Here is a 25593-nt window from a genome sequence, read left to right on the forward strand (position 1 = left end):
TATGAAATAAGGCTGCGCGGCGTCCCCAGAATTAGATTTTGTGACAATGGGACGAGGAAGGCACGGTGTGTGCAACACTCCTGAGAGCAAACAAGACACGCAGAGTCTTAGAACGGCGTGGCTTCCCTGTTGCATTAGGAAATGGCATTCTGACGGCAAGCTGAATTAACTGGCTCGAATACCCGACTGTACATGCTCTATAACAGCCTAAGCCTACATATCGTCGTTGTCGGGTGAAAACCTTGTATGTCCAAAATTGTTTGTTTTGTATTTATAATTTTTAAAATGATTTAAACTAGTGAAAACGGCGTTGTGTGCTTGTAGATCGGCTGTTTTCACTAGTTTTGTGCGACGGCCTTGTATGATGAAGCAGGGCTTTACTTTGTGGGAAAAACATACACATTTGGACACTTGGAGTTACGAGGTTTTGGCCCGACAGTGACAATATGCAGCCAAAACATTGTTTCAGTCTTTATTAAGGATGGAGCTCGAAACACGAGTCTGTTACAAACTCGATAACAAATGTATTGAGTACCTGGTATCAATAAGCTTTGGGCTTATCAAGCCCGCTATCGAGCATATAGCAGCATCCTATGACATCACGTTTAAACAATCAAGACAAGAGGCGATCAAGACATTATTACAGCACTATTCATAATATAAAGCCATCTAACACTTATTGCACACTAATGAATGATTGTTTCAATGATAGGCAGAATATGTGTTAATTTTGTTAATTGTCATCTTCATAGATTGTGGTCAGCCACAAACTCACTGTCACAACAACTGGCCAGTAATACCAGTTCTGTTCAGAATTTGTCGTCTCACATCTTTCCACAAAGTATTAGAAAACTCTCAATATTGGGCTCGATAAAAGCTCGGCTCAATAAGCAGGATCGATAAGCTGCTAATTATCAATAAAAAATAATCGTAGGAGGAGAAGCTATGCTGTATCCTGTAGCTTGAATACTGCCTACACATCACCAATGACTGACGTGCTAACGTGAGCTTCGGGGTCAAAGGTTGTTGAAATGACCTTGGAGGACCATTGACTGGAGCGAGGGATATACTGTAGTCCCGCGAGACTTGGGACGGGAGTTCACACTGTAAAGAGATCCAAGCTGGCATAAAAAATACTATGCTCAGGACAGAAACGTGGTTGTGTTTATTAATCTACGAGTTTATAACCTACCGAAGGCTAAAATAAGAGTTCAATGTATGCACTTAGCAGTGTAAGCTGAGTTATGATGGGGGGGTCTAGTTTTGGGGGGGACAGAGAGAGCAATAAGTACAGAGATAGAGAGAGTGGCTGGTCACTTCAGCGCCACACTGTAAAAATAACAACAACATATATATTGCCTTTTGCAGTGATCTTTTTAATATTGACCTATAGTTGCTCCTGCAGGCGACATTCTGTTTCAGCTCAATCCAGCTGATGCCCGCCCACAAGGCGATGCAAACTCCCACTAATGACTTTACTTTTAGTTTTTTTTTTAGTTTGTTTACATTTTGTTCAAAGTTATTTAAACTTCACAGAACTCACCAGAATAGTCACTCAACTTCACAGCACCATTAATATGTCACGAACATTTGCGTCTCTTTGCTATATTAATCTTTCTCCAGGACCTATTTTTGGCCAGACATTTCAACCTATCCCTGCTTTGATTTGAAGTGAATCAAACGCGACAACACCGGGGTTTATTCAAAGACTCACTCATTCCAAACGTGTTTTTGCTTCGTTTCCTTTTTCTTTTTCTTTTGCTAATGAATGAACCTTATCCATGCATATCTCCAAAGTTTTACTGATAAAAGTTGATCTTCAGACTAAGCAGTGCACTCACTGAAAACAGGTTTGATTCAGGCCACACAAGTCAGACAAGGTGCCACGGCATGTCACACACCGCACGCCTCACTAATGGACCCTTTGTCAGCCTTCTGATTGGTCCCTGACTGACCAACCAGCAGGCTCTTTCTGCCTTGTCCCGCCCTGGTTCCGCCTTTTTTATGTTGAATTTCATTTTTGGAGAAATAAAAACATTTAAAAACATGCCGAGTCACTATACTGCACCTGAGAGGCTCCTTTGTACTGAAACCAAGTTTAAAATGAGAATTGAATACACAGAACATCAATACGAAGCAACTGAATTTCAATGGTAGTGGATGGAGAGAAAGGACTTTTGTCCCACCAAACACAGCAACCAATGGGTTAGAAGAGGGGCGGGACAACGGGCGGGACTTGACAAAGGGTGAATTGGCCACTAGCCAGTGAGAAAGTATTCTGCGATGTTGAGTGAAACAAAACAAGCGCTCCCCCCATAACCTGACACACCACCCATGCGTATTGTTTGTTTTTGTGTCTCTGTAACGTTTGGTGTGCATACCCTTGGATTACCCCCAAATCTGGAGGATCAAACAAACTGAATAATATGCTTATAATTAATAGGACGTGGAATACTAAATGAGGGCAAAGATACAGTAGATCAAAGAAAAAAAGGTAGTGTAAATCTCCTTTATGGATTTTTTTTTTTGGGGGGAAAAGTAATGTACTCGCATGTGTTGAATTTATTGAGATGATTTTTCTGGAGGATTTAAACCACACCGTGGGACGTGTGGACAGGGACTTAAATCTCTCCATTCTCTCCTCTTCCACGGAGGCCTTGAAGCCACCTTGGGCTCACAATGCAATGGCCGTGGGTCGTCGCCTGTGTGTGTGTGTGTGTGTATGTGTGTGTGTGTTGTGTGTGTGTGTGTGTGTGTGTGTGTGTGTGTGTGTGTGTGTGTGTGTGTGTGTGTGTGTGTGTGTGTGTGTGTGACTCAACAGCGCCACTTGGTCACCCAGGCCTGCCACTGGTCACCCACCAGCGGTGTTGCAGCTCATGCTACATACAGTATATAGTTACATACACATGCAGTCACGCATTGGAGACAGTGTGACCACCGCTCAATAAAAAAAGAAAAATGTGTTCAAACAGACGCTTATGATGGAGAAGAAGAATTCACGCAAGTGAGAACACCTTACGAAGACACATTGTATAGGCTATAGGCTATATCGAAAGAAGGAAACAGACTAATACACACCAATAAATAATGGTGTTATATATTGTATGTAGTCTATACGTCCCTGTGTTGTGTCTTTGATTTAATGTCCTCTTAACACAATTAGTGCCTCTTAATCTGAAGGTTGCTTGGTGCCTCGGTGCCACGCGGTTTCCTCCATAGGCCGCCGCTATTATTTTGAAGGGCTGGAAGGGGGTTGTTTTTGTTTTTTTGGATTATCACTTGACGGCAACGATTACGTCATCTAGTCACATGACAGTGTGGGACAAGAAGACGAAGATGGCTGCGCCCTGCCTTGTGCCTTGTTTACATTTAGATCTGCTGCAAAATGTCTCAAAATGGCTATTTTGTTTAAATGAAGTTTCTTTATGGGCCTCTCCATTGACTTAACATTGAGGAGCTTCACTTCGCGTGCACGCCCAACGTGCGTTGTAAACAAATCGCCGACATTAGCGATGCGAGCGGGACCGGAGCAACATTAAGTAAGTAATAATATCTTTACTGTATATACAGTAAGATTCACAGTCCTCACCGTCAACGGCGCCATGGTATTAACCCTTTCAATGACGGTGAGGACTGTCAACGGCGGCAGAACAGTTAGAGTGGCAGTAGATGAAAAGGTAGAAGTTTGGGAATGGAAAGGTTCTCGGTTCGATCCCCGGCTACACTCGGGTTAGTGTCAGTGTGTCCTTGAGCAAGACACTGAACCCCTAGTGAATCCTAATATGCAGGTTGGTGCCTTGGATGGTTTCCTCTGCTACTGGTGTGTGAATGGGTGAAATGTAATGTAACAGCGCTGTAAAAATGCACTGTTTACCATTCAAGCGTGTACCATTGTTGTTCACGTGTTAAATCCCCATCTCCGCTTTGATATAACATGCTCTCGGGTAATGCACTATGAATAAACTCGGCGAGTACAGTACATTCAGCGTCACGTACATTGATCATGTACACACACACACACAGTATCTAATCTATAGGGCTTAGTCCAGGGGTCTGCAACGTTTTCAGGCCAAGGACCCCTTAGTTGAGAGAGAGATGAAGTAGGGACCCCCGCAATCTTATCATATATTCCATATGGTTTCATTGTTTGACAGCACAATCATCAGTGTATTTTCGATTCATGTCAATTTGTGTTTTTCCGATATTTAACCACTTGAACCGTCAATACTTACTAAACTTGACTGCTCTTTTTCCCCTCTACACCAAACCTCTTTGCCGAAAATAGCCGATCTACAAGCTCACAGTGTGAGCTTGTAGATCTGCTGTTTTTGCCTAAAGTTCTCAGAATATCGACACTAGGGTTCAAGTGTTTAATATAAAAAAAAGGAGAAAAAAGTTTATATGACACAAAGATTTGGAGGACCCCCTAGGGGTCCTGGACCCCCTGTTGAAGACGCCTAGCTTAGTCCATAAGGCCACATTATTATAGCGATCAAACCTGGCGTTAACCGTTTCCCAGACATCACATTTCTGCTGGTGAACTCTCCGTGCAGAGAACAGATCAACCTAACGGTGCCCCGGCCGACTCAAACGAGACGTCTTTAACGAATTCTCTAAAGTTGCGTCACATTCTCGGCCGATACGTTCCACCTCTTTAATTCCTTCTCTCTATATCTTGCCCCCATCATCGGCACCGCGCCGTTAGGAAGCCGGCCTCGCTCGCTCGCAGGGTCTCTGCGGACCCCATCAGCCCCCCGATCTATGAATGATAATGTTATTTCTGATGAGGTGTGCGGGGCAAAAAGTCAATCTGAGCGGCGGCGACTCCCCCCCTGATATAATCATATTCACATACGGCTACGGAGCGACAGATTCCACACTATTAAAATGGATAATAGTGGAAGCACAATGGAGCGTGGAGCCCCTCCACCCCCCACCCCGATTCAGGGGGGTGGTCCCGCCCCGGCATATGTGTGTGTGTGTGGTGGTGGTGGTGGTTAACCGCTTTAGACCGGGTACGCATTATTGAGTATTATTATGTTATGCTTTAACTATTGAAAAATAACAGATCTACAAGCTCACAGCTTGCGAGCTTGTAGATCTGCTATTTTAAAAAAATCGTGAAAATTTTAATTTTGACCCGATTTTGGCCCGATTCTATAATTGTCTTTCGAATCCTTCTAAGGTTTTTTTTTTTTTTTAAAACCTATGTTTCTATGTCGGTGGTTCTCAAACTTTTTCATACGAAGGACCCCCCAAAATGATATGTATTTGGCCACGGACCCCCACCTCAAAATATTTAGTTCCAAAGACCCCCCAGAAGCGAAATTTGAGTTATAAACGTTCGCTTAAAAAAACTACATATATTCAAAGATTTTCACAACTTTTTCAAAAATGGCAGATCTACATGCTCGCAGTGTGGCACTCGGTGCCTACTGAGTGGAAAAAACTACTTTCTGACCTTGACAGCCCATACATGGAAACAGAAAAGTCCTATCTGATTGCATTAAACGATGTTAAACGACAATAAACTCACTTTGCCACTCGATTTGCCACTCGATTTGCCATTCACTTTATGCATGCGCATACCCTCTAATTCTAGGCCCAAACGGGTTAATAGAGGTGACTCACCGATGAAGTAGGCCAGCAGGAACAGCAGCGTGACGGAGATGAGGATGGCACTGAGGGCGGCGCACTTCCAGGTGCAGTGGCGGTAGGGCTTCTTCAGGCTGAAGGCGGGCCGGGGGAAGGTGTTGCGGGGCAGCGGGCGCGGCGGCGGCGAGTACACCGTGCTGGAGGTGAGCGGGTACCCCGGCGACGTGGTGCAGTACATGGGCGACGTGCCGCCCGGCTTGAAGAGGAAGTGCCTGTTGGCGGGAAGGAAGTCCACACGTTGTTGTTGTTTTTTCTTTTCTTTCTAGCGTTACAAACGCCCACTCCCGAAGTGGAAGAAAGAAAGAAAAACACACCCTCATACCTAGCCTGGCAGTGCCAGCCTCTATCACACACTTCGTTTTGGGAAGAGAGTCTGGGGTTGCAGGGAGAGATTCCATTTCTGAAAGACTGGTGAGCTCTTAATTGCTCCTTTTGAACTTCAAAGGGGTTGTACAATAAGGTAATTGATTGGGCCATACAAGACAGTGTCAAGACCTCGTTAGTGTTCCCTCTAATCAATGAAACTTCAAAGACAACTAACTTTTTGAAGTCTGTCATTGAGGGGAGGGGGAGGGGGGAATGTTTTTGTGTCCACACAGCCTACAGCCCTGATTGGCTAACCCTTTCTGGTGGCTGGTGGAAATGGATTCTCAATTGTGAAGCTCCAGACCACACTATACCACAGGGTGGTGTTGTGCGGTCTGGTTTATTAACCAGGCTACATAAGACCCACCCGCCGAACCAGAACTAGAACCGGAACTTTCCAGAAACAAGAACTTTTTAAAAGCCCCTTTTACACTGCAAGGTGGAACCAGAACTTTCAGGAACCTGAGCGTACGGCCCGGTTCCAGACAAGGTTCCTGGAACCTTTTTTAGGTCCTGCTCCTGAGGTAGAACTAAACTTTTTAGGTCCTGCTCCTGAGGTAGAACTAAACGTTTTAGGTCCTGCTCCTGAGGTAGAACTAAACGTTTTAGGTCCTGCTCCAGAGGTAGAACTAAACGTTTTAGGTCCTGCTCCTGAGGTAGAACTAAACTTTTTAGGTCCTGCTCCTGAGGTAGAACTAAACTTTTTAGGTCCTGCTCCAGAGGTAGAACTAAACTTGAGTTCTGGGAACCTATGGGCGGAGCCAGCAGCGCTGCTGCTCTTTTTTTTTGGGACCTTCCCGGTTAGTTCTGGTTATATGGAAACGTAAGCAGAACTTGGTCCTGGAACTTCACAGGTTCTTGAAAGTTCTTGGTTCTGGAAAGTTCTGGTTCTAGTTCTGGGTTGGCCCTACAGTGGAAGAACCTGTGAAGTTCCGGGACCAAGTTCTGCTTTTGTTTCTTTCCATACAACCAGACCTAACCGGGAAGGTCCCGAGGGAAGAGCTGGCCCCGCCCATAGGTTCCCAGAACTCAAGTTTAGTTCTACATCAAGAGCAAGACCTAAAAAAGGTTCCCAGAACCTCGTCTGAAACCGGAAACAAAACCAGAACCCCCCCAAAAAATAGGTTCAGGTTCTGGAAAGTTCTGGTTCCGCCTCGTAGTGGAAAAGGGGCTTTAGACACCCATTGGGGTGTTTTCGTGTGTGTGTGTGTGTGTGTGTGTGTGCGTGCGTGCGTATGTGCGTGCGTGTGTGCGTGCGTGCGTGCGCCATCGTCTGGCGTTCTCGTGCTCCGGAGGGCAGTCCCACACACTGGTCAGTAAGTTGCCTATGGGACTGCCATGTCTCTGCCACCTCACCCGTTCCTCTGCCATCACCAGTGGTGTAAAGTAAATCAGTATATTTACTCAAGTACTGTACTTAAAATGTTGAGGCACTTTTACTTCTACTCCACTACATCTCAGAGGAAAGATATTGTACTTTTACTCCACCACGATTATATGAAAACGTACTAGTTAGTTACTTTGTAGATTTTGATTATTGTTACAAAACATACATGAACCATTTCAGCCCTTAGACCATTTGAAAATAGCCGATCTACAAGCTCACAATGTGCCGCGATTGAACAATGAGGACTTTTACTTTTGGTACTTTAAGTACATTTTCATACCAATGCTTTTTCTGGACTTTTACTTAACATAATGTTTCTGCTGTACTTTGCAATATTGATACTTTTACTTAAAGGTCAGCTGACACGCCCCAAAATTATAATAGTATGATACAGTACTCACGTGGTCTCTCTGAAAACGGTCTGAGATGTGACATGATATAAACTCATGTCACAGTGTAATCTGCTCCTCGCCCCCCAACAACAGCTGACCAGTACAGTAAGTAGTCTAAGTACAGTCAATTAATTTGATTGGCTTATAATCGTGCATTCTCACAATGACATCATAAACATATTAACTAATATTTTAAGATGACTTTTTATGGTGACAGTACCCCTTTAGATGACAGTCCTACTTTAAGTAAAAAGATTTGAGTACTTTTTCCTTCCCCTCCACTGCTGCCATCATCCTGGTCTCAGCCAGGCTTGGTGAGATGACATAACAGTGTGTCAAACAGAGGCTGGGGGAAAGGATATCTAATCTAATTTGATATGGTTAACGGGACTAGTGACCACAGCGGCCCTTTGGCTGATTAAATAATTCACTCTGAACTAAACGATTCAAAAAACAATCACCTAATGAATTGTACAAAATGCTTTGATTAATCACGGCGCGACTCGTTGTCTCGTTGTGGACGGGCTGTTTTCGCCACATTTGCGAGGCACTCACTTAATTTAACCCATTAAGACCTGAAATTATGTAATACTTTAGCTATCGAAAAATAGCAGATCTACAAGCTAACAGCGTGGCACCGAGTGCTGCACATCACACTGTGAGCTTGTAGATCTGCTTGTAGATCTGCTCTGATGATGTCATCATGGGAAATTTGTCTTATTTCCACAACAACTCAAAGGTATATTATTGTATTGATGATTACCTTGCTTATTGTCGCTCTGAAGTAATAGCGTCTGCTAAATGCCTAAACTGTAAACTGTAATGACATAGTTCAATGTTAAAAATAGGTGGTTCTCCCCTTTAAGTACAGTACGGGGCGGCAGTGGCTCAGGAGGTAGAGCGGTAGTTCGATCCCGGGCTCCCCCCAGAGTTAGTGTCGAAGTGTCCTTGAGCAAGAGTCTCAACCCCTAGTTGCTCCAGATGAGCAGGTTGGTCCCTTGCATGGTTTCCTCCACCATCGGTGTGTGAATGGGTGAATGTGATGCACAATCATTTCAAAGTACCTTGGATAAAAGGCGAAATGTAAATGCACCGTTTACCATTTACCATTTTTTGCTTGAGTACACGTACTTAGTTACTTTTACACCACTGATACGTATATCGTCGTTGTCGGGTGGAAACCGCGGATCTCCAAGTTTCAAATGTGTACGTTCTTTCGCAAAGTATACAAGGCCGTCGCACAAAAGTAGTGAAAGCAGCCGATCTACAAACACACAACGCCTCGCACCGCGAGGCGTTGTGTGCTTGTAGATCGGCTGCTTTCACAGGTTTAAATCATTTTTAAAACGATAGATGCAAAACCAACGGTTTTGGACTTACAAGGTTTTCACCCGACAACGACGATATGTATATGGTGATGTTTATCTGCCCTTGAGAAGCAAGGCTGCTTTGCGAGGAGGAGAACATGGTGATCAGCTTGTCAGAGTCGGAGGAGGAGAGGCAGAGACGTGCATGTGGCTGTCAGGAGCGGATGAGGGCCCTCCTTGCTGACGAGTTTACGGGAAAACGCTCAAGAGCGATAGTGACGCGAGCGTGATTCAGTGTCACACTCCGGCGTGCGTGTGAGATGTGGAACGCCACAGAAACCATCCTTTATTTATAAGGATCGGGCGGGTGGGTGTGGGGGTGGGGAGTAGGACAAATCTCTCAGACATATCCTGTTATCGCTTAATCCATTTAGACCGGGGAACACATTGTTACGCATTATTTTATGCCTTAAACCATTGAAAAATAGCAGATCTACAAGCTCGCAGCGCGGCACCGAGTGCCGCGCGCGCTGCGAGCTTGTAGATCTGCTATTTTTGAAAAATCGTGAACATTTTGTGAAAGTCTGAATATAAATCCTTAACCTTCTAAGGTTTTTGTTTGAAAAACCGATGTTCCAATGTCAGTGTTGCTCAAACCTTTTCATGTCAAGGACCCCCAAAATGAAATGTATTTGGCTACGGACCCCCATCTCAAAATATTCCGTTCCAGGGACCCCCCATGAAGCAAAATTTGAGTCACAAATGTCAGCTTTAAAAAACACATATACTCAAAGACTTGCACACATTTTCACGACTTTTCAAAAATAGCAGATCTACAAGCTCGCAGCGCGGCACCGAGTGCCGCGCTGCGAGCTTGTAGATCTGCTATTTTTCAATAGTTAAAGCGTTCAATAATTCGAGGTCCTAAATGGCTTAAGGAAGAAAATAAAAAAAGACAACAACATGGCTACATTGATTTGTGTATAAATAGCTATAGCCCACGTTTATCCAAGGGAAGGTGATACAACAGGAGTGGGCCGGTGCCAACAGTATTAGTGGTGTTAAACAGTATAAGGCACAGATATAGGGTAGCGGTGTTTGACAGGCAGAGGAGACAGTGCTTTGATCACTGGGACGAGGCCGGCGAGAAACAAGTGAGATGTCTGACAGACAGGGATAGAGAATGAGGAGAGAGAGAGAGAGAGAGAGAGAGAGAGAGAGAGAGAGAGACAGACAGAGAGAGAGAGAGATAGAGAGAGAGAGACAGAGAGAGAGAGAGATAGAGAGAGAGCAATGTTGCCAGAAGTACGATAATTATCGCATTTGTACGATAATTTGACCCTCTGTACGATGTACGATCAATATCACAAAAAAAGAGCGTGACTTTGATAAATTCCCTAGCTGCTGATCCGGGATCCAGTTTGACTTCTCAAAGTAAGCCAGGAAATCAGTCAGATCTGTACTCGGAGGCATTAAAAACACAGGCGCATACCACTTAGGCATTGCCACATAGGCATGAATGCCTGGCGGCGTCAGCGGTTCGATTCCCGATCCGGACGACCTTTGCCGCATGTCGCTCCCCCCATTTCCTGTCAGTCTTTCCAGTCCATTTTCAGGCTTCTTTCCAGTCCATTTTCAGGCTTTTAGTTGGGTAAGGACCAGGAATTTGCCTGTTTTTACGCAGCATATGTGATGCGTTTTTGTCTCAAACAAGGTTGTTTCTTACACTAAAACCTTTTTTTTTTCTTTTTTTTTTTTTTAATTACTTATAATATACACGTGATTTATCTTTTTTGGCTTTGTACAATAGTTTTCTTTCAAATACGATAATTCTGAGCCTCCGTTACGATAATTCAACATTTCCCATCTGGCAACACTGTGAGAGAGAGAAAGAGAGACAGAGAGAGCACACAAACGTATATGTCATGGCAAAGCAGAGATGCTATATCGGTCGCAGCGACCATCAGCGAGCATAGCCAGGTATAGCAAAACAAACATGCAAAACGTACCCGTCGTTGTGCGCGGCGATGTCGCGCCGCGCCGACGCCAGAATGTCCATCTCAATGAGGTTGTCCTGTAAAGTCTCTAGGAATGTCTGCTTTGCTATGTTTCTACACACAGGTGGAAAGATGGGGACATGAAGCCGGGTGTGAGACATGCGTGCGAGAGAGGGAGGATACCAGCACGATAATGAAGGCCGGCGGGGGTGGGTGGGCGGAAATAGCCGATCTACAAGCTCGCAACGCTTTAAGCCAGGGGTCTTCAACGTTTTCAGGCCAAGGACCCCTTAGTTGAGAGAGAGATGAAGCAGGGACCCCCCACAACCTGTTCATAGATTCCATATAGTGTCATCGTTTGACAGCACAATCATCAGTGAATTTTGGATTCATGTCAATTTGTGAAGATATTTAACCACTTGAGCCGTCATTACTGACCTTTTACTCTGTACTTAGTCTGCTCTTTTTCCCCTCTACACCAAACCTCTTTGCCGAAAATAGACGATCTACAAGCTCACAACGCCTCGCAGCGCGAGGCGTTGTGAGCTTGTAGATCTGCTATTTTTGGCTACAGTTCTCAGAACATGGACGCTAGGGTTCAAGTTGTTCATATAAAAAGGATTGGAAGATTTGGAGGAACCCCCTGTAGTAACTCTGAGGACCCCCTGTTGAAGACCTCTGCTTTAAGCATATTGCGGTGCAACATGTTCTTGTGAGCTTATAGATCGGCTACATGTCCTGAACGAGACAACGAACGTCGTGAGACGGCGCATAAATTAGGCAATGACGAATGGGAGAACATAGGACAAAGAGAAACCAAGGCCCTTATGGAACTACAATCTACTACAAAAAGGTGGTGACAGATACGATCTAGCTCTCTAATCCCCCCCACGAAGCCCCCCCCCCCCCCCCCCCACCCAAACATCACCTCTGGGTGCTCTCATACCTTGTATTGTACGAGCCCTGCCCCTCTCTGCAAGCGTCTTGCTCTTCTCTGATAAACATTAGAGTATTCTGGCTCCTTTGTGTCGGTCGTGATTGGAAGAAAGAATTCACACGTAAATAAAAAAAGCAACATTTACCGCTTTATTTATAAAAAAGGGCTCATCACATATGTCTTTCTTTCCCCCTGCAGAGCTGTGACAGTTAGGGCTGTGTCACGATTATGACATTTTTATGCGACGATTAATTTTCACTCAGATAATTGCGATTAACGATTTAATTGTGTTTTTGTCGTTGACAAATACATTTCTCTTTGGCTTTTAGGCTTGGAAGTTGCACATGGTAGATATGACACATAACCTAAACATACAAAGAAATGACTGACATATTTGACAACTTTATACTTAAAAAAAGAACATTGATAGTGGAAATAGCAGATCTAAAAGCTCACGTGTCGCATCGCGACACGTTGTGAGCTTGTAGATCTGATATTTCCACTATTTAAAAAACTTAAAAAAATATATGGTTAGGCCTGTCACAGTTATTACATAATCGTCTAATCGCAATTATTTGAGGTAAACTTGAACCTGAACCTGAACGTAATCGCAATTATTTTGCAAAATCGTCATAATCATTTCCATGTTGAAAAGTGTTCATACAGTTTCAAACACTTTCAAAAAGTTTATCAATGTTATTTATTAAGTATAAAGTTGTCAAATATGTCAGTAATTTCTTTGCATATCGTTGTTGTCGGGTGAAAACCTTGTATGTCCAAAACCATTCGTTTTTAATATAATTTTAAACTAAACTAGCGCCAACAGCCGATCTACAAGCACACAACGCCTCGCACCGTGAGGCGTTGTACGCTTGTAGATCTGCTGTTTTCACTACTTTTGTGCGACGGCCTTGCCTGATGAAGCAGGGCTTTACTTTGCGGAAAAAGCGTACAAATTTGAAACTTGGAGATACAAGGTTTCTGCCCGACAGTGACGATATTTAGGTTAGGTGTCATATCTGCCATGTGCAACTTCAAAGCCTAAAAGCCAGAACAGAAATGTAATTGTCAACGACAAAAAACACAATTAAATCGTTAATCGCAATTATTTGAGTGACAATTAATCGTCATGTAAAATGTCATAATCGAGCCAGCCCGCAGTACTCATGGTCACATACAACCCTCCCCAACCACTCCATGAGAGCCTGGTTCCATAGCGGAAGACTGAGGCAATGCAAATGGAGAGATGAACTATCCACATGCAATGGGCAGGCGGAACATGTTCAGTGGTTATACAAGAGAAAAGCCCTGATTTCGGTCCCCTGGTGCGAAAAACCTCGTTCACCCCAAAGACCCCCTCGTTGTTTCACAAGTCTGCACTCCGGGAGTTAGGAATGCAGCTCTTAATGAAGGGAGAGAGAGAGAGAGAGAGAGAGAGAGAGAGAGAGAGAGAGAGAGAGAGAGCAGTGGCGTAAACTTTAAACTTAAAGTAACTAAGTACAGTACATTTGCTCAAGTACTGTAATTTTGAGGTGTGCTTTGAGGTATACTTTACTGGAGTACTTCCGATTTTCAGTACTTTTTACTTCTTACTCCTACTACATCTCAGAAGCAAACATTGTACTTTTACTCCACTACATTTATGTAACAGTTAGTTACTTTGTAGATTTTGATTATTATTACAAAAACATACAAGTGACCATTTTCAGCCATTTTGTCCATTTGAAAATAGCCGACCTGTAAGCTCACATTTTTCAGTATTGCTGTATTTAGCAGTATTGACACTTGTAAAAAATTAGAGTACTTTTTCCACCACGGAGCGAGAGAGAGAGAGAGAGAGAGAGAGAGAGAGAGAGAGAGAGAGAGAGAGAGAGAGAGTCAGGCATTATAACGTCGTTGTAGGGTGGAAACCTTGTATGTCCAAAACCATTTGTTTTTTATTTATCATTTTAAAAACGATTTAAACTAGTGAAAACAGCCGATCTGCAAGCACACAACGCCACGCACCGCGAGGCGTTGTGTGCTTGTAGATCAGCTGTTTTCACTACTTTTGTGCGACGGCCTTGCATGATGAAGCAGGGCTTTTGCTTCAAATACAAATTGGAAACTTGGAGATACAAGGTTTGGTTTCTGCCCAACAGTGACGATAAGGCCCATGGTTAAGCGTGGCAGAGAGAGAGAGAGAGAGAGAGAGAGAGAGAGAGAGAGAGAGAGAGAGAGAGAGAGAGAGAGAGAGAGAGAGAGAGGCACACACAGAGATGTGCTGCTGGCATGCCTCCAGTGACCAGCCCAGGATAAAGCCCAGCCGTTGCACCATTTATCAGGGCCATTTCATTCCCGCAAACGTGGGGGAGTGAGAGGGCTATTATAATGCTATTAACTGAGTTAAAATGACAAGCAATGCTTCACCCCTTGTGGATATTACTAATGCTTTCAATGTTATCAGTGGAATTGTAATAATTGATCTGTTTTTTTCTTTTCTTTTTTTTTTCAAACCAGTGGTTCTCAAATGTTGGGGTCCCGGGACCCCCAGGGGTCCTTGATTGGATTCCGGGGGGGTCCCCAGCTTGATATTAACAGTAGGAACCATTTACCAAGGACAACTTTGTTTTTTTACAACAAGGGTTCATATTTTAGATTGTAATTAGAGAAAAGAAAAGATGGTTGTTAAAAAATAAAATTAAAATAAAAATCATTTACTGCTTTCTATTGTTTTAGAGATTTTAGTATTTTGATTTCAGTGGGTGGGGTCATCCGTACAAGTGGCTAAATATGTATTTTTAGACACAATAAAGCCGGCAATTTCTTTGTTACTATTTACACCAGCCCCCATAAGTCACATCTGCACATGAAAGATTGCGGTGCATCTTGGGAATGGGCTTATTGTGTCTAAACATACTGTACATATTTAGCCACTTGCATGCATGCCCCCAACCTGGGGGCATTCATGCTAATCAAAATCGTTAAACTCACTAAAACAATAGGAAGAAGTAAATTCAAACATATTAATTAACACTCATCTTTTCCTCTCTCTAATGACTATCTAAAATATGAACCCTTATTGTAAAAAAAAAAACTAAGTTGTCCTTTAAAGAGTCTATAACTCTTGGAAACCAAATGGAACCAAAAAGATTTTAGTGTAGATCGGGGGTGTCAAACGAGTGTCCTTGGCCTGATGATGCAAATCAAACTGGGGGTCCTTAAATGCACTGCTGTATCCCCGTATTATAAGGCTGTCAGCAGTGGCACCCAAGCCTGTTGCAAAAAACCACTCTCTCCTCCGCCATCTGTTCCTGGACTCCGCAGGGAATACCTTCGGAGGATTAAACTTTGGGGGAGCTGTGTGATGTTTAATCATTCATTACTCCACTAACCGTCCTTCCAGCCACCGCAATGAGCGCTCATTTTCCTGTCGAGTGGACCCGGCGTCTCGCTATAAAACTTTGGGGAGGGAGGAGGAGAGGCAGTGGTTTTTGTGGCCGGACTGAATCAGCCGTGCCAAATTAAGTCGGCCATTCTCCTGTCACCGGCACTTACAGCGGTGACGGCTGACTGGGATTTACGGTGGCTAACGTTCTCAAACTTAGTCCATGGGCCATGCGAGCAGGGCCGCCGATAGGGGGGAGGGGGGGGGCAAAGGGTACTGTTGTCCCCCCCTCCCGGAAAGGGGCGGCCCTGTGGTGGGGAGGCCCCCGTTGAACAGGGACTCGGGAGCAGTCTAGTTTGTTTAGGAAAGATTTTTAGTGACTGTGAAAGAACTTTCTCCCAAGGTAAGATTAAGACATCGTGCTTTATATAAACCCTATTATATTAAGCCTAAGCGGTTCTGCCGCCATGTAGAACTGTTTTTAACAGTTTTTGTACTTTAAAAATGAATAATTTCCCGTGGAAAAACTCATATTTTTTGGCCCGCACTGTGCGGGGGCGAAAAACCGAGGAGGGTCCACGTGGGCCCAGGTCTTTCATCTTGACCCCCCCTCCCAAAAATCTGTCATGTCATGCAGGGCCACATTGCCGTTAAAGGCCAAAGAAGACGTGGCACCCTTTTCACATTTAGCGCCACCAGGACCTACCTGACCTGGTGGAGACCTGTGCTCGGAAGAGCACTGCTTCTAGTTTGCATTTGTTTCCCCTGTATAGTAAAGTTAATGGGACACCGACTTTAGCAGCTGATAACACCAATTTAGCTCTATTATCTAAAATATGAACCATTGTTGTCCTTTAACACAATTAGTGCCTCTTAATCTGAAGGTTGCTTGGTGCCTCGGTGCCACGTGGTTTCCTCCATAGGCCTCCGCTATTATTTTGAAGGGCTGGAAGGGGGTTGTTTTTGTTTTTTTGGATTATCACTTGACGGCAACGATTACGTCATCTAGTCACATGACAGTGTGGGACAAGAAGATGAAGATGGCTGCGCCCTGCCTTGTGCCTTGTTTACATTTAGATCTGCTGCAAAATGTCTCAAAATGGCTATTTTGTTTAAATGAAGTTTCTTTATGGGCCTCTCCATTGACTTAACATTGAGGAGCTTCACTTCGCGTGCACGCCCAACGTGCGTTGTAAACAAATCGCCGACATTACCGATGCGAGCGGGACCGGAGCGACATTAAGTAAGTAATAATATCTTTACTGTATATACAGTAAGATTCACAGTCCTCACCGTCAACGGCGCCATGGTATTAACCCTTTCAATGACAGTCCTCACCGTCAACGGCGGCAGAACAGTTAAAGAGACGGCACCAAAATCAATCTCAAAAAAGTTAGGTCTATACTCTAACAGACTTTTCTTACAATATATTCCCCCCCCCCCCCCCCAGACCTGCTAGTGTACAGTAATAATAAAGAGAGATCTTAGCTGGCGGTGTTGATTTCACGGTGTCTTGCATAAAGCCAAGTCTGAGGGAAAAAAATAATAAATATCAACAGCCCTTGCTCGCCTTGCGCTATAATAACACTTGACAGACCTTCTCCAACAGAAGGGCTCTCAATCCTAAGGAACATGCCGGAGAACTGAATACTGATTGATGAAATAAACTCCGCCCTGAAGTGGAGGACGAGCCGGGGCGACGCGCAGGGGCGTCACAAGGGGGAGGGGAAAGTGGGACTGAGCCCAAGGTGGAGGGGCCATAATTATTAGTTTATACTTTAGCTATTGAAAAATAGCAGATTTACAAGCTCACAGCGCGGCACAGAGTGCCGCGCTGCGAGCTTGTAGATCTGCTATTTTTGAAAAGTCGTGAAAACGTGTGCAAATCTTTGAATATATGTACTTTTTAAGCGGACATTTATAACTCTTTGAGAGTTGGGGGTCCGTGGCCAAAATACATATCATTTTGGGGGTCCTTCACAAGGAAAAGTTTGAGCACCACTGACATAGAAACATAGGGGTTTCAAAAAACCTTAGAAGGATTTGAAATATTCAGACTCCGCACAAATTTTCAAGATTTTTCAAAAATAGCAGATCTACGAGCTCACAGCACGACACTCGGTGCCGCGCTGTGAGCTTGCATATCTGCTATTTTTCAATCGTTAAAGCACAAAATGTGAGTGAATCCTTGTACCCAGGGCCCAGAATTTTGGTGCGACACACCTGGCAGGCGCGGACTCGCTCACGGAAGCCTGAATTGCAATTTCACGAGGAACCTCCGTTTCACACGCCATGGCGTTATTATAATTACAACCGCCCAAGAAATGCATCCGGCACTGCTGGTGCGTCGCGACGCCTCGCTAGCTTTAAGACGGCCGGGGAACCGTACCAAACAAACACAGTGCTTTTCTCTTGTTTCCCAGAAAATCGTGTTCATCACATGTAGTTTCCCCCCTCCCACAACCCCTAATTGGGTCTTCCCTGTTTTATGACTTTCTTCCTCGACAGTTGCTGTGTTAGTGTGAAGCGCGCGCACGAGACGGCAGAAAGTAGAGGAGAGAGAGATGCGTTTATTAGCTTCAAGCTCAAGCCCAGTCCAACGGATTTCCACATAACAACATGACAACGTTCTCTCTCTCTCTGGTAGAGGTCTGCTCCACTCCCTGGAGTACGCATGCAGTGGTGGAAAGTTCCTTAGTAGTTTTTTTACTTTACTTTACTGTATTTTCCCCCCAAAAAAATTATACTTTAATACTTCTACCCCACAACACATCAGAGAAAAATATTGCACTTTTTTTTACTCGACTACAATTATTTGGCAGCTTTAGTTATTATTACTAGTTATTTACCTTAACATTAACCACTTAAGTCCTATCTTTTAATTTGGCTATTCCAAAATAGCCGAATTACCTTTGCTATTAGAATTCCCAAATGGGAATCGTCTGCATAATGACTACTTTTTCTTTTGGTAATACAATTATTCTAAATTCTCATATAGTACCAATACTTTTGCTTTTGTATTCAAATAAAACTTTGAAATACAGATTATTTTTTGTAATTCTTTTTTTTTACCTGCAACAGATTAGGTCTACTAAATTGAGTACCAATGTGAACAAGCCATGGCGCTTTCTTGGGTTTAAATCCTATTAGTAGAGCTTGTATCTGAACTGTACTGTCCTGTGCTTTTCCTATGTGAACTGCTAATAACGTAATCAATCAATCAATCAATCAATCAATCAATCAATCATTAAGGCAGTACAAAGTACAAAAACCGAAGTACTTCTTCCACCACTGCCTGGCAACAGTACATTTACTTAAGTACACTTTTGTGGTATTTGTACTTTACTTGAGTTTTTCAAATTTCCAATACTTTTACTTTTACTCCACTAGATCTCAGATAAGAATATTGTACTTTCACTACATTACATTTATTTGAAAACTTTAGTTAGTTATACAAATGATTATATTACTTTAGCCCTAGTTTATACCTAGGCTATTTGAAAATAGCCGATCTACAAGCTCACAACACATGCTGTGAACTTGTAGATCTGCTATTTTCAAACATTTTGATGCCAACACTTTCGTACTTTTACATTTTGAATTACGTACTTTTTACTTGTAACAGAGTATTTCTATATTGCAGTATTGATACTATTACTTTAGGAACAATATGTGAGTACTTTTTCCACCACTGCCACTGCCTGGCAGAGAGAGAGAGAGAGAGAGAGAGAGAGAGAGAGAGAGAGAGAGAGAGAGGTAAAGGTATATAGCATGAGGTCATGATGACTCATGATGTCAACAGTGTCACACTGTGTGTGACCACAGGGAGGCGGTATAGGCTAACCTGGTCTCCAGGGGAATGTTGCTGTTGAGCAGCCAGTTGTCGGTGGTCCCGGACGAGTCCTGCCCGAGGCCGGCAGGCCCGTCGGGCGGCGCCGAGCTGTCCGTGGTGCCCGTGGGCGCCGGGCTGGCGTTGCTCCGCGGCGTGGTGTAGCAGCTGTTGTTGCTGGCGCGGTTCAGCGAGTTGACGGAGGAGGCGGAGTGGTGCTGCTGCAGGTGGTTGGGCGAGTGGGAGTGGGAGAGCGGGAGCGGCGGCGTCCGCAGCCGAGACGAGTGGTTCTGGAAGGCTCCGTCTGTGGGGGGGAGGAGAGGAAACGAAAACGGGTGAGGAGGGAGGCAGGGTTAGTTTTATCCACTAAAACAGTGTTTCACAAACGTTCAAATATCAAGGTCTCCCCTTAACTCTGACAGTGTACAAATGGAACCAAATGAACCCGTTAGGGTTCATTTGGTTCCATTTGTACACTGTCAGAGTTACAGACTTGTATGGGTGCATTTAGACCCCCCTAAATGAACCCACAGAGTCCCTGGAATCCACTTTGAGGACCACTGCACTAAAACTATGGAGAAAAATGGCGTCCGACTTCCTTTTTTCACTGACGAAAACAAAATAAAAACTACGCTACGATGACTAAAACGAAGACTAAATATCTTACAATAAATGCGAGAAATTTCTTTGGGTATGTGCCCCTCTGTGAGGGAAAGCAAGCAGGCTGCGTATTCTTGCTCAAGACGAAGAAAAAAACAAAAAGCGTCACTTTCTCAGCAATGTTGTCTTTCCTGAGGTCCTGACAATATGAACGTATATCACATTTCAGGCCTTTGGTCTAAAAAGGACTGCAGCCGAGCTTCTAGTATTGCCAATTTCGTCAACAAATAAGAACTAGCCTAAAACGTTATGGAAGGGACTAGTGGAGAAGAGTTCCAGTAGAACTAAAAAGACAAGTCATTTCATGTTTGGTTGCGCTCGGGTGTTGCGCCCTGAAAATAGCAGATGTACAGTACAAGCTTAGTTCTACGAGCTCACAACACGTCACACTGTGGCACGTTATGTGACCAAGTGTAAAATCTCTCCCGATTTGCCTCACCACCCTGACGGGTGGATGAGACATGCTTTGGCCACTGCATTAAGTGTGTGTTCATCAAAGCGCAATAATAAAGCAAAGCTCCAAGCATTAACCATAAAACTCTCTCTCTGTGCCCGGTGCTTGTGCCAGCTGCCAACGTGTGCCCATGAGCCTGGCATCATGCCACAGAGACCACATCAGGTCTCTGACGCTAGGCTACTTACCCGGGTAAAGAGAGCTGCCCCTCTGGCCTGTTTGTGAAGCCCATATATTATCTGACGCCCTTTCCTCTGTGTAGAGGAAATGCTAATGCTGCTCGACAGACGCCACGCATTCACAAACAACTACGCCACCACCATGTTGTGTCTCTTGCTTTGGTCGCTAACGTTCCTTCATTATCATCGCTATACAGATGTCAGGCTCTTTCAAATTCATTCCCGCCGGTCAAGAATTGTTGCATAATCTCCAGAGATAAAAAGAGTCTGGTTATATGTGTCGTGCAGGGATCTCGTATCTAAACATTTTCATCTTTTTATACATAAATTAATGATCTATTTTATGCTTCGTCGTATGGCTGTCGATCTACAGTAGTACAAACTCACAAAGTTGTTGCATGTGACAAGCTCACAACAGTTGTGAGCTTGTACATCTGCCCATTATTGCTATTTTTTAACAAAATTTGGATTTTTATCACGATTTGCACCCAAAATGACTTGGCCAAAACGTAGTGTGACAGGATGAAAGTGCTTAAGATTGTCTGTGGGTTTTATAAATATTTAACCAATGAAATTACATTGGATCCTTCATTTCCCCCGCCTTTGGCTTTGGACATGCAAGGTTCCACCTCGATAGCGATAATATATTGTGTTTGTTCACGTCTGTTAGCATCTCCTTTGTCACTTCGCATCACAGGGAGACAGAGGCTCAGGGGTAGAGTGGCAGCTTGGCAACCAGAAAGTTCCCAGTTCGATCCCGGGCTCCCCCAGAGTTAGTGCCGATGTGTCCTTGAGCAAGACTCTGAACCCTACATTTCTCCCGATGAGCAGGTTGGTGCCTTGCATGGTTCCCTCCGCCATCGGTGTATGAATGTCTGCGTGAATAAATGGGTGAATACAATGCACAAATCCCTGTAAAGCGCCTTGGATAAAGGCACTGTATAAATGCACCATTTACCATTTACCACAGGAGTTGAGGGGCGGGTGTGGGTAAAGATATGAGGTACACTAGATCAGATTGCATGCAGTGGTCTGTTTGATTCTCTCTGCTCTTCATAAGATAAAGGACTGATGTCCTTGTGTGCATCGCATCCATTTATTATCCACGTCTGCTACAGCCATCCATCTGTCAACAAACGTAGGACTTTAGACGCGGCAGGGTGAAAAGAGAGCCGCGGCTTTGTAGTGGCAGAAGCCCTGCTTTTCTTTTTTTCTGCCTCCACAGATATCCACATCACTAAATTGCCAATTTACAGAACAGGGAGTGAAATATAGACGCGCTGAAGGCTTATTTCGTATCATAAGCCCGCTCATTAGGTGCCCGGCTATGTAATACCCACTCGGACCAGAGCCCTCAGAGCTATTTCACATTTGTCGGCTGGGCAATTTGAAGTTCAAACGTTTTGCCAACTCAAGTCTTGTAAACAACTCCTCAGCAGTGAAACTGGCCATGGTGAGATGGAAACGGAAGAGTGGAGCCTGAGGGTTGACACCATTAAGAGTGAAGGCTGGAGCAATGGACGCTTCGGTTAAAACCGGCGGTGAGAGAGAGCCTATTTGTGGCGGGAAGGTGGAAATGAGAAGGAGAAAGACAATCAGGGCTACAAAAAGAAGTCCAAGTGTTCTGCAAACTCTGCCTTAACTCAGCACATGTGTCCTCTCCAACTCTCTGCTGCTCACTTTTTAGCGAGTAGCGATATCACAATATTAAAAAGCCACAGAACCCCGTCAAAGACCCCGTCAATTTCAGATCTAAAAGCTTAGTCAGAACGCGCCGCGATATAACCTGCCGACGCTGGTGAATGCTAACCTGGTGAATGTTAACCTGGTGAATACTACTATGCCTAATCCTAACCTCAGTAAAACTATACCTAAACCTAACCCTAACCCTTAGTCCAGGGATGTCAAACTCAAATGCACATGGGGCCAAAATTTTAAAAATGGTACAAGTCGAGGGCCGGACTGGTTCAATGTTTATTCAAACGCGGGCTCGTGGTCACGGGCCCGCGATACGTGCCAATGCACTAGCAGTGCATTGTGGGACTTGTAGTATTATAGTGGTGCGTGTGTAACAGAGTGACACATTGCCTCAGCCTGATGGCATCAAAAGTCTAATATCTCCCCCAGTCCATAGAGATATCTCTTTGGTCTGATGGGTAAGATGTTGGACTTTCATGTGGGAGACCTTGGTTCGAAGCCCAGGCATTGCATGTGCACTATACCAGTGGCCAGTGGGCCAGTTCTAATAGTAATTAAATATCATCCGCGGGCCGATGATAATTCAATCACGTGCCTGATTTGGCCCCCGGGGCCTTGAGTTTGACATATGTGCCTTAGTCGGACTAATGGGACGTCGAAATATTGATAGTTCACCGGTCTTACTGCCATATCTCACCGCTCGTCACTGTCGTCGGCAAGCCTGATATCTCTCTCCTTCCCTTCGATTTCAGACAGAAGTCTGTGTCATTATTTGTCTCTTCCCAGTGACAGATGGCTCTATATGAAGAGAAGACAATCCTGCCCTCATAATTAGCCCCACCTCTCTCTAAAAGGGAGAAGAAGGTGGTGTTATGCCCGTGTGTTGTGAAAAATAGACGGAGCGCGAGGTATAAAACAAAAAAAAAGCAAAGCGTGTTGGTTGATGACCTCCCTGCTGCTCGGTAATGTTTCTGATCCCTGAAGCTATTAAGGAGGTAAATGCTAATTAGACAGCTTAGAAAATAGTCTGAGAAATACATCACCAGGATGAATGTGTAAGCGGCGCGGCATCATATTAATTGTTCGGTAAACAGAATCGTTCATATTCTCTGTAGTAATCAGAACGGCTAACAGGAGCACCTTTGTTGTTGTTTTGTTTTTCGTCCATCTGTAAATGCATTATAATGGTATTTATATAGAGTGAAAAGTACATTAATGCTTCAAGTCTGTATGCATACCATTCATCATTAAAGGTTCTACACCATGCATTTACAAATAATTAATATCATATTGTTTATGTCCCAAAAACGTTTTTCAAAAGGTTTGAGGCTACATTACCACTCCTGAATACAGAGCCCCTGTCATTTCTGCCTGGCTTTCGGAGCATTTTCAGCTGCAGTACCACCTTGTCCTGAGTGGGAGGACTGCGCTATTGAGATAGTTTTGGCCCCAGCTCCCCACCTCCTAATCAGCAAGCCTAACCAACCCTCCCCAACCCTCTCCCAGCTCCTCCTGCCTCCTTCTCAGGCCTAACCAACCCTCCCCAACCCTCTCCCAGCTCCTCCTGCCTCCTTCTCAGGCCTAACCAACCCTCCCCAACCCTCTCCCAGCTCCTCCCCGCCTCCTTCTCAGGCCTGCCCACCCCTCCCCAACCCCCACTCAGCACAGCACAGCACACAGCACAGCAGTAGCAGTAGGTCCCTTTTGTGATGTTAAAAAAGGGACCATAATCAGACAGACCGTTTTGAGACCTGATTACATAAACTGAGAAAGACACAATGGTCAGAAATAGGACTTTGTGAGGATAGAAGGTACTGGTAGGACACCAAAAAATACATAAAAAATAGGACAATTTTAAATTCATGGTGTAGTCCCTTTAAGGTAGAAGGCCACTGTAATGCTGCACATAACGCCACACTAAGAACAAATAGAGTAGATATTATGATCTGATCTGTATATCATCACAGTCTGTCACATATTTTCAGAAATCAACGTCCTATTTTATACGCAAAGTGGAGCCTGTGGGATTTATCCACAAGTTTCCCAAGGAGTTTACTGGGCAGGGACTTGCAGAGAATGTTAGAGAGGCAGGGGCTGAAATTTCTAAAAGAAAGTTTCGAAAATAGCAGACCTCCAAGCTCACAACATGTCGCGCTGCGACGTGTTGTGAGCTTAGAGGTTGGCTATTTTCGGTGCTTGCATACCACACTGAACTAAGCATAATCAAGTCAATACTGGAGACGTGGCTCGACACAGAGAGGGCAATTCTTTCAACATAAGATTCAAGTTGAGGAGAGTTTGGACAAGGCAATTCTCTTGAATGCTAGCTTCAGGTATGGCATGGAAAGAGGGCATTTGCATTTCTTTCACCATAGTAAAAACTGCATTCATGGTCAGGAGAGGGCACTTTTTACAGATGGCTGAAAGGGCAGGGGCTCAAGCCCCCTTTGACGTCTATGTGTGCACATGCCTGTTACTGGGGAAAAGGGAGTGTGTCAGTGTGGGCTTCACTTCCTCCACACGGCTGATTCAAATCACTTAACAAGCACTAAGTAATCACCATACAGAGATTCAGGTGTCACAGGCTCACAGCAGCAACAGCAACCAGTCAGAATGAAACAGCTATAAGAGGAACAGGAAGTGATGCCCACCTTTCACGCAAGGGCTCATGGGACACTGGAAACGTGTGGATAATTATATAACCAATGAAAGTATTCTGACATACAAGGTTTCCACCTGACAGCGATGATAATATATTATATATCGTCTCTTCTCGGGTGGAGACCTCATATGTCCAATACTGTTTTCAGGAGTCAAATTCAAAAGCATCCAAAGTAGCAGATCTACAAGCTCGGAACGAGTTAGTGGATGGTTGAAAGAACACGCTATTCCAACCAGTTCCTTACCCCTCCATCAGTATAGAGACGAGGATAACCGCATGTTTTTTGTGAGGGTACCTACCCTAGGGGACACAGGGAGAACATGCAAACTCCAAAGAAAGGCCCTTTCACCAACCCCACCTTGTGGGCACTGGTGACATGGAGTTTAGTTTAGTGTATTTGATCCACTCACAGTAGCAAGCATACATGTAGACAAGTCATACATCCACAAAAGCATAAGAGAACAGTGGCACTGTTTGAGGTGATCAAAAGGAATAGGCTGAAGCTATAAAGCTTATCGTCGTTGTCAGGTGGAAACCTTGTATGTCCAAAACCGTTGGTTAACGGCACACAACGCCTCGCGATGTGCTTGTAGATCTGCTGTTTTCACTACTTTTGTGCGACAGCCTTGTATGATGAAGCAGGGCTTTACTTTGCGAAAGAACGTACACATTTGAAACTTGGAGACACGAGGTTTCCTCCCAA

The 25593-nt window shown here is 44.3% G+C and overlaps 1 protein-coding gene across 6 annotated transcripts in view; it reads right to left on the bottom strand.

Annotated features, from left to right (window-relative positions):
* tenm4 (teneurin transmembrane protein 4) overlaps nt 1-25593 on the bottom strand; it is a gene marked incomplete at both ends in the record, with an annotated part of 418773 nt that overhangs the window by 288249 nt on the left and 104931 nt on the right. For 2 of the 6 annotated variants that reach the window (XM_080731249.1, XM_080731246.1), the window contains 4 exons: nt 5632-5867; nt 11117-11218; nt 12051-12125; nt 19253-19541. In XM_080731249.1, coding sequence (XP_080587375.1) covers nt 5632-5867; nt 11117-11218; nt 12051-12125; nt 19253-19541 — 702 coding nt within the window. Of the gene's footprint in view, nt 1-5631; nt 5868-11116; nt 11249-12050; nt 12126-19252; nt 19542-25593 lie in introns of all 6 variants that reach the window. The other 4 variants (XM_080731248.1, XM_080731247.1, XM_080731245.1 and 1 more) reach the window with 3 other exon arrangements.

This window comes from Nannobrachium achirus (genome assembly GCF_963921795.1).
Source record: "Nannobrachium achirus genome assembly, chromosome: 8".
Taxonomy (NCBI): Eukaryota; Metazoa; Chordata; class Actinopteri; order Myctophiformes; family Myctophidae; genus Nannobrachium; species Nannobrachium achirus.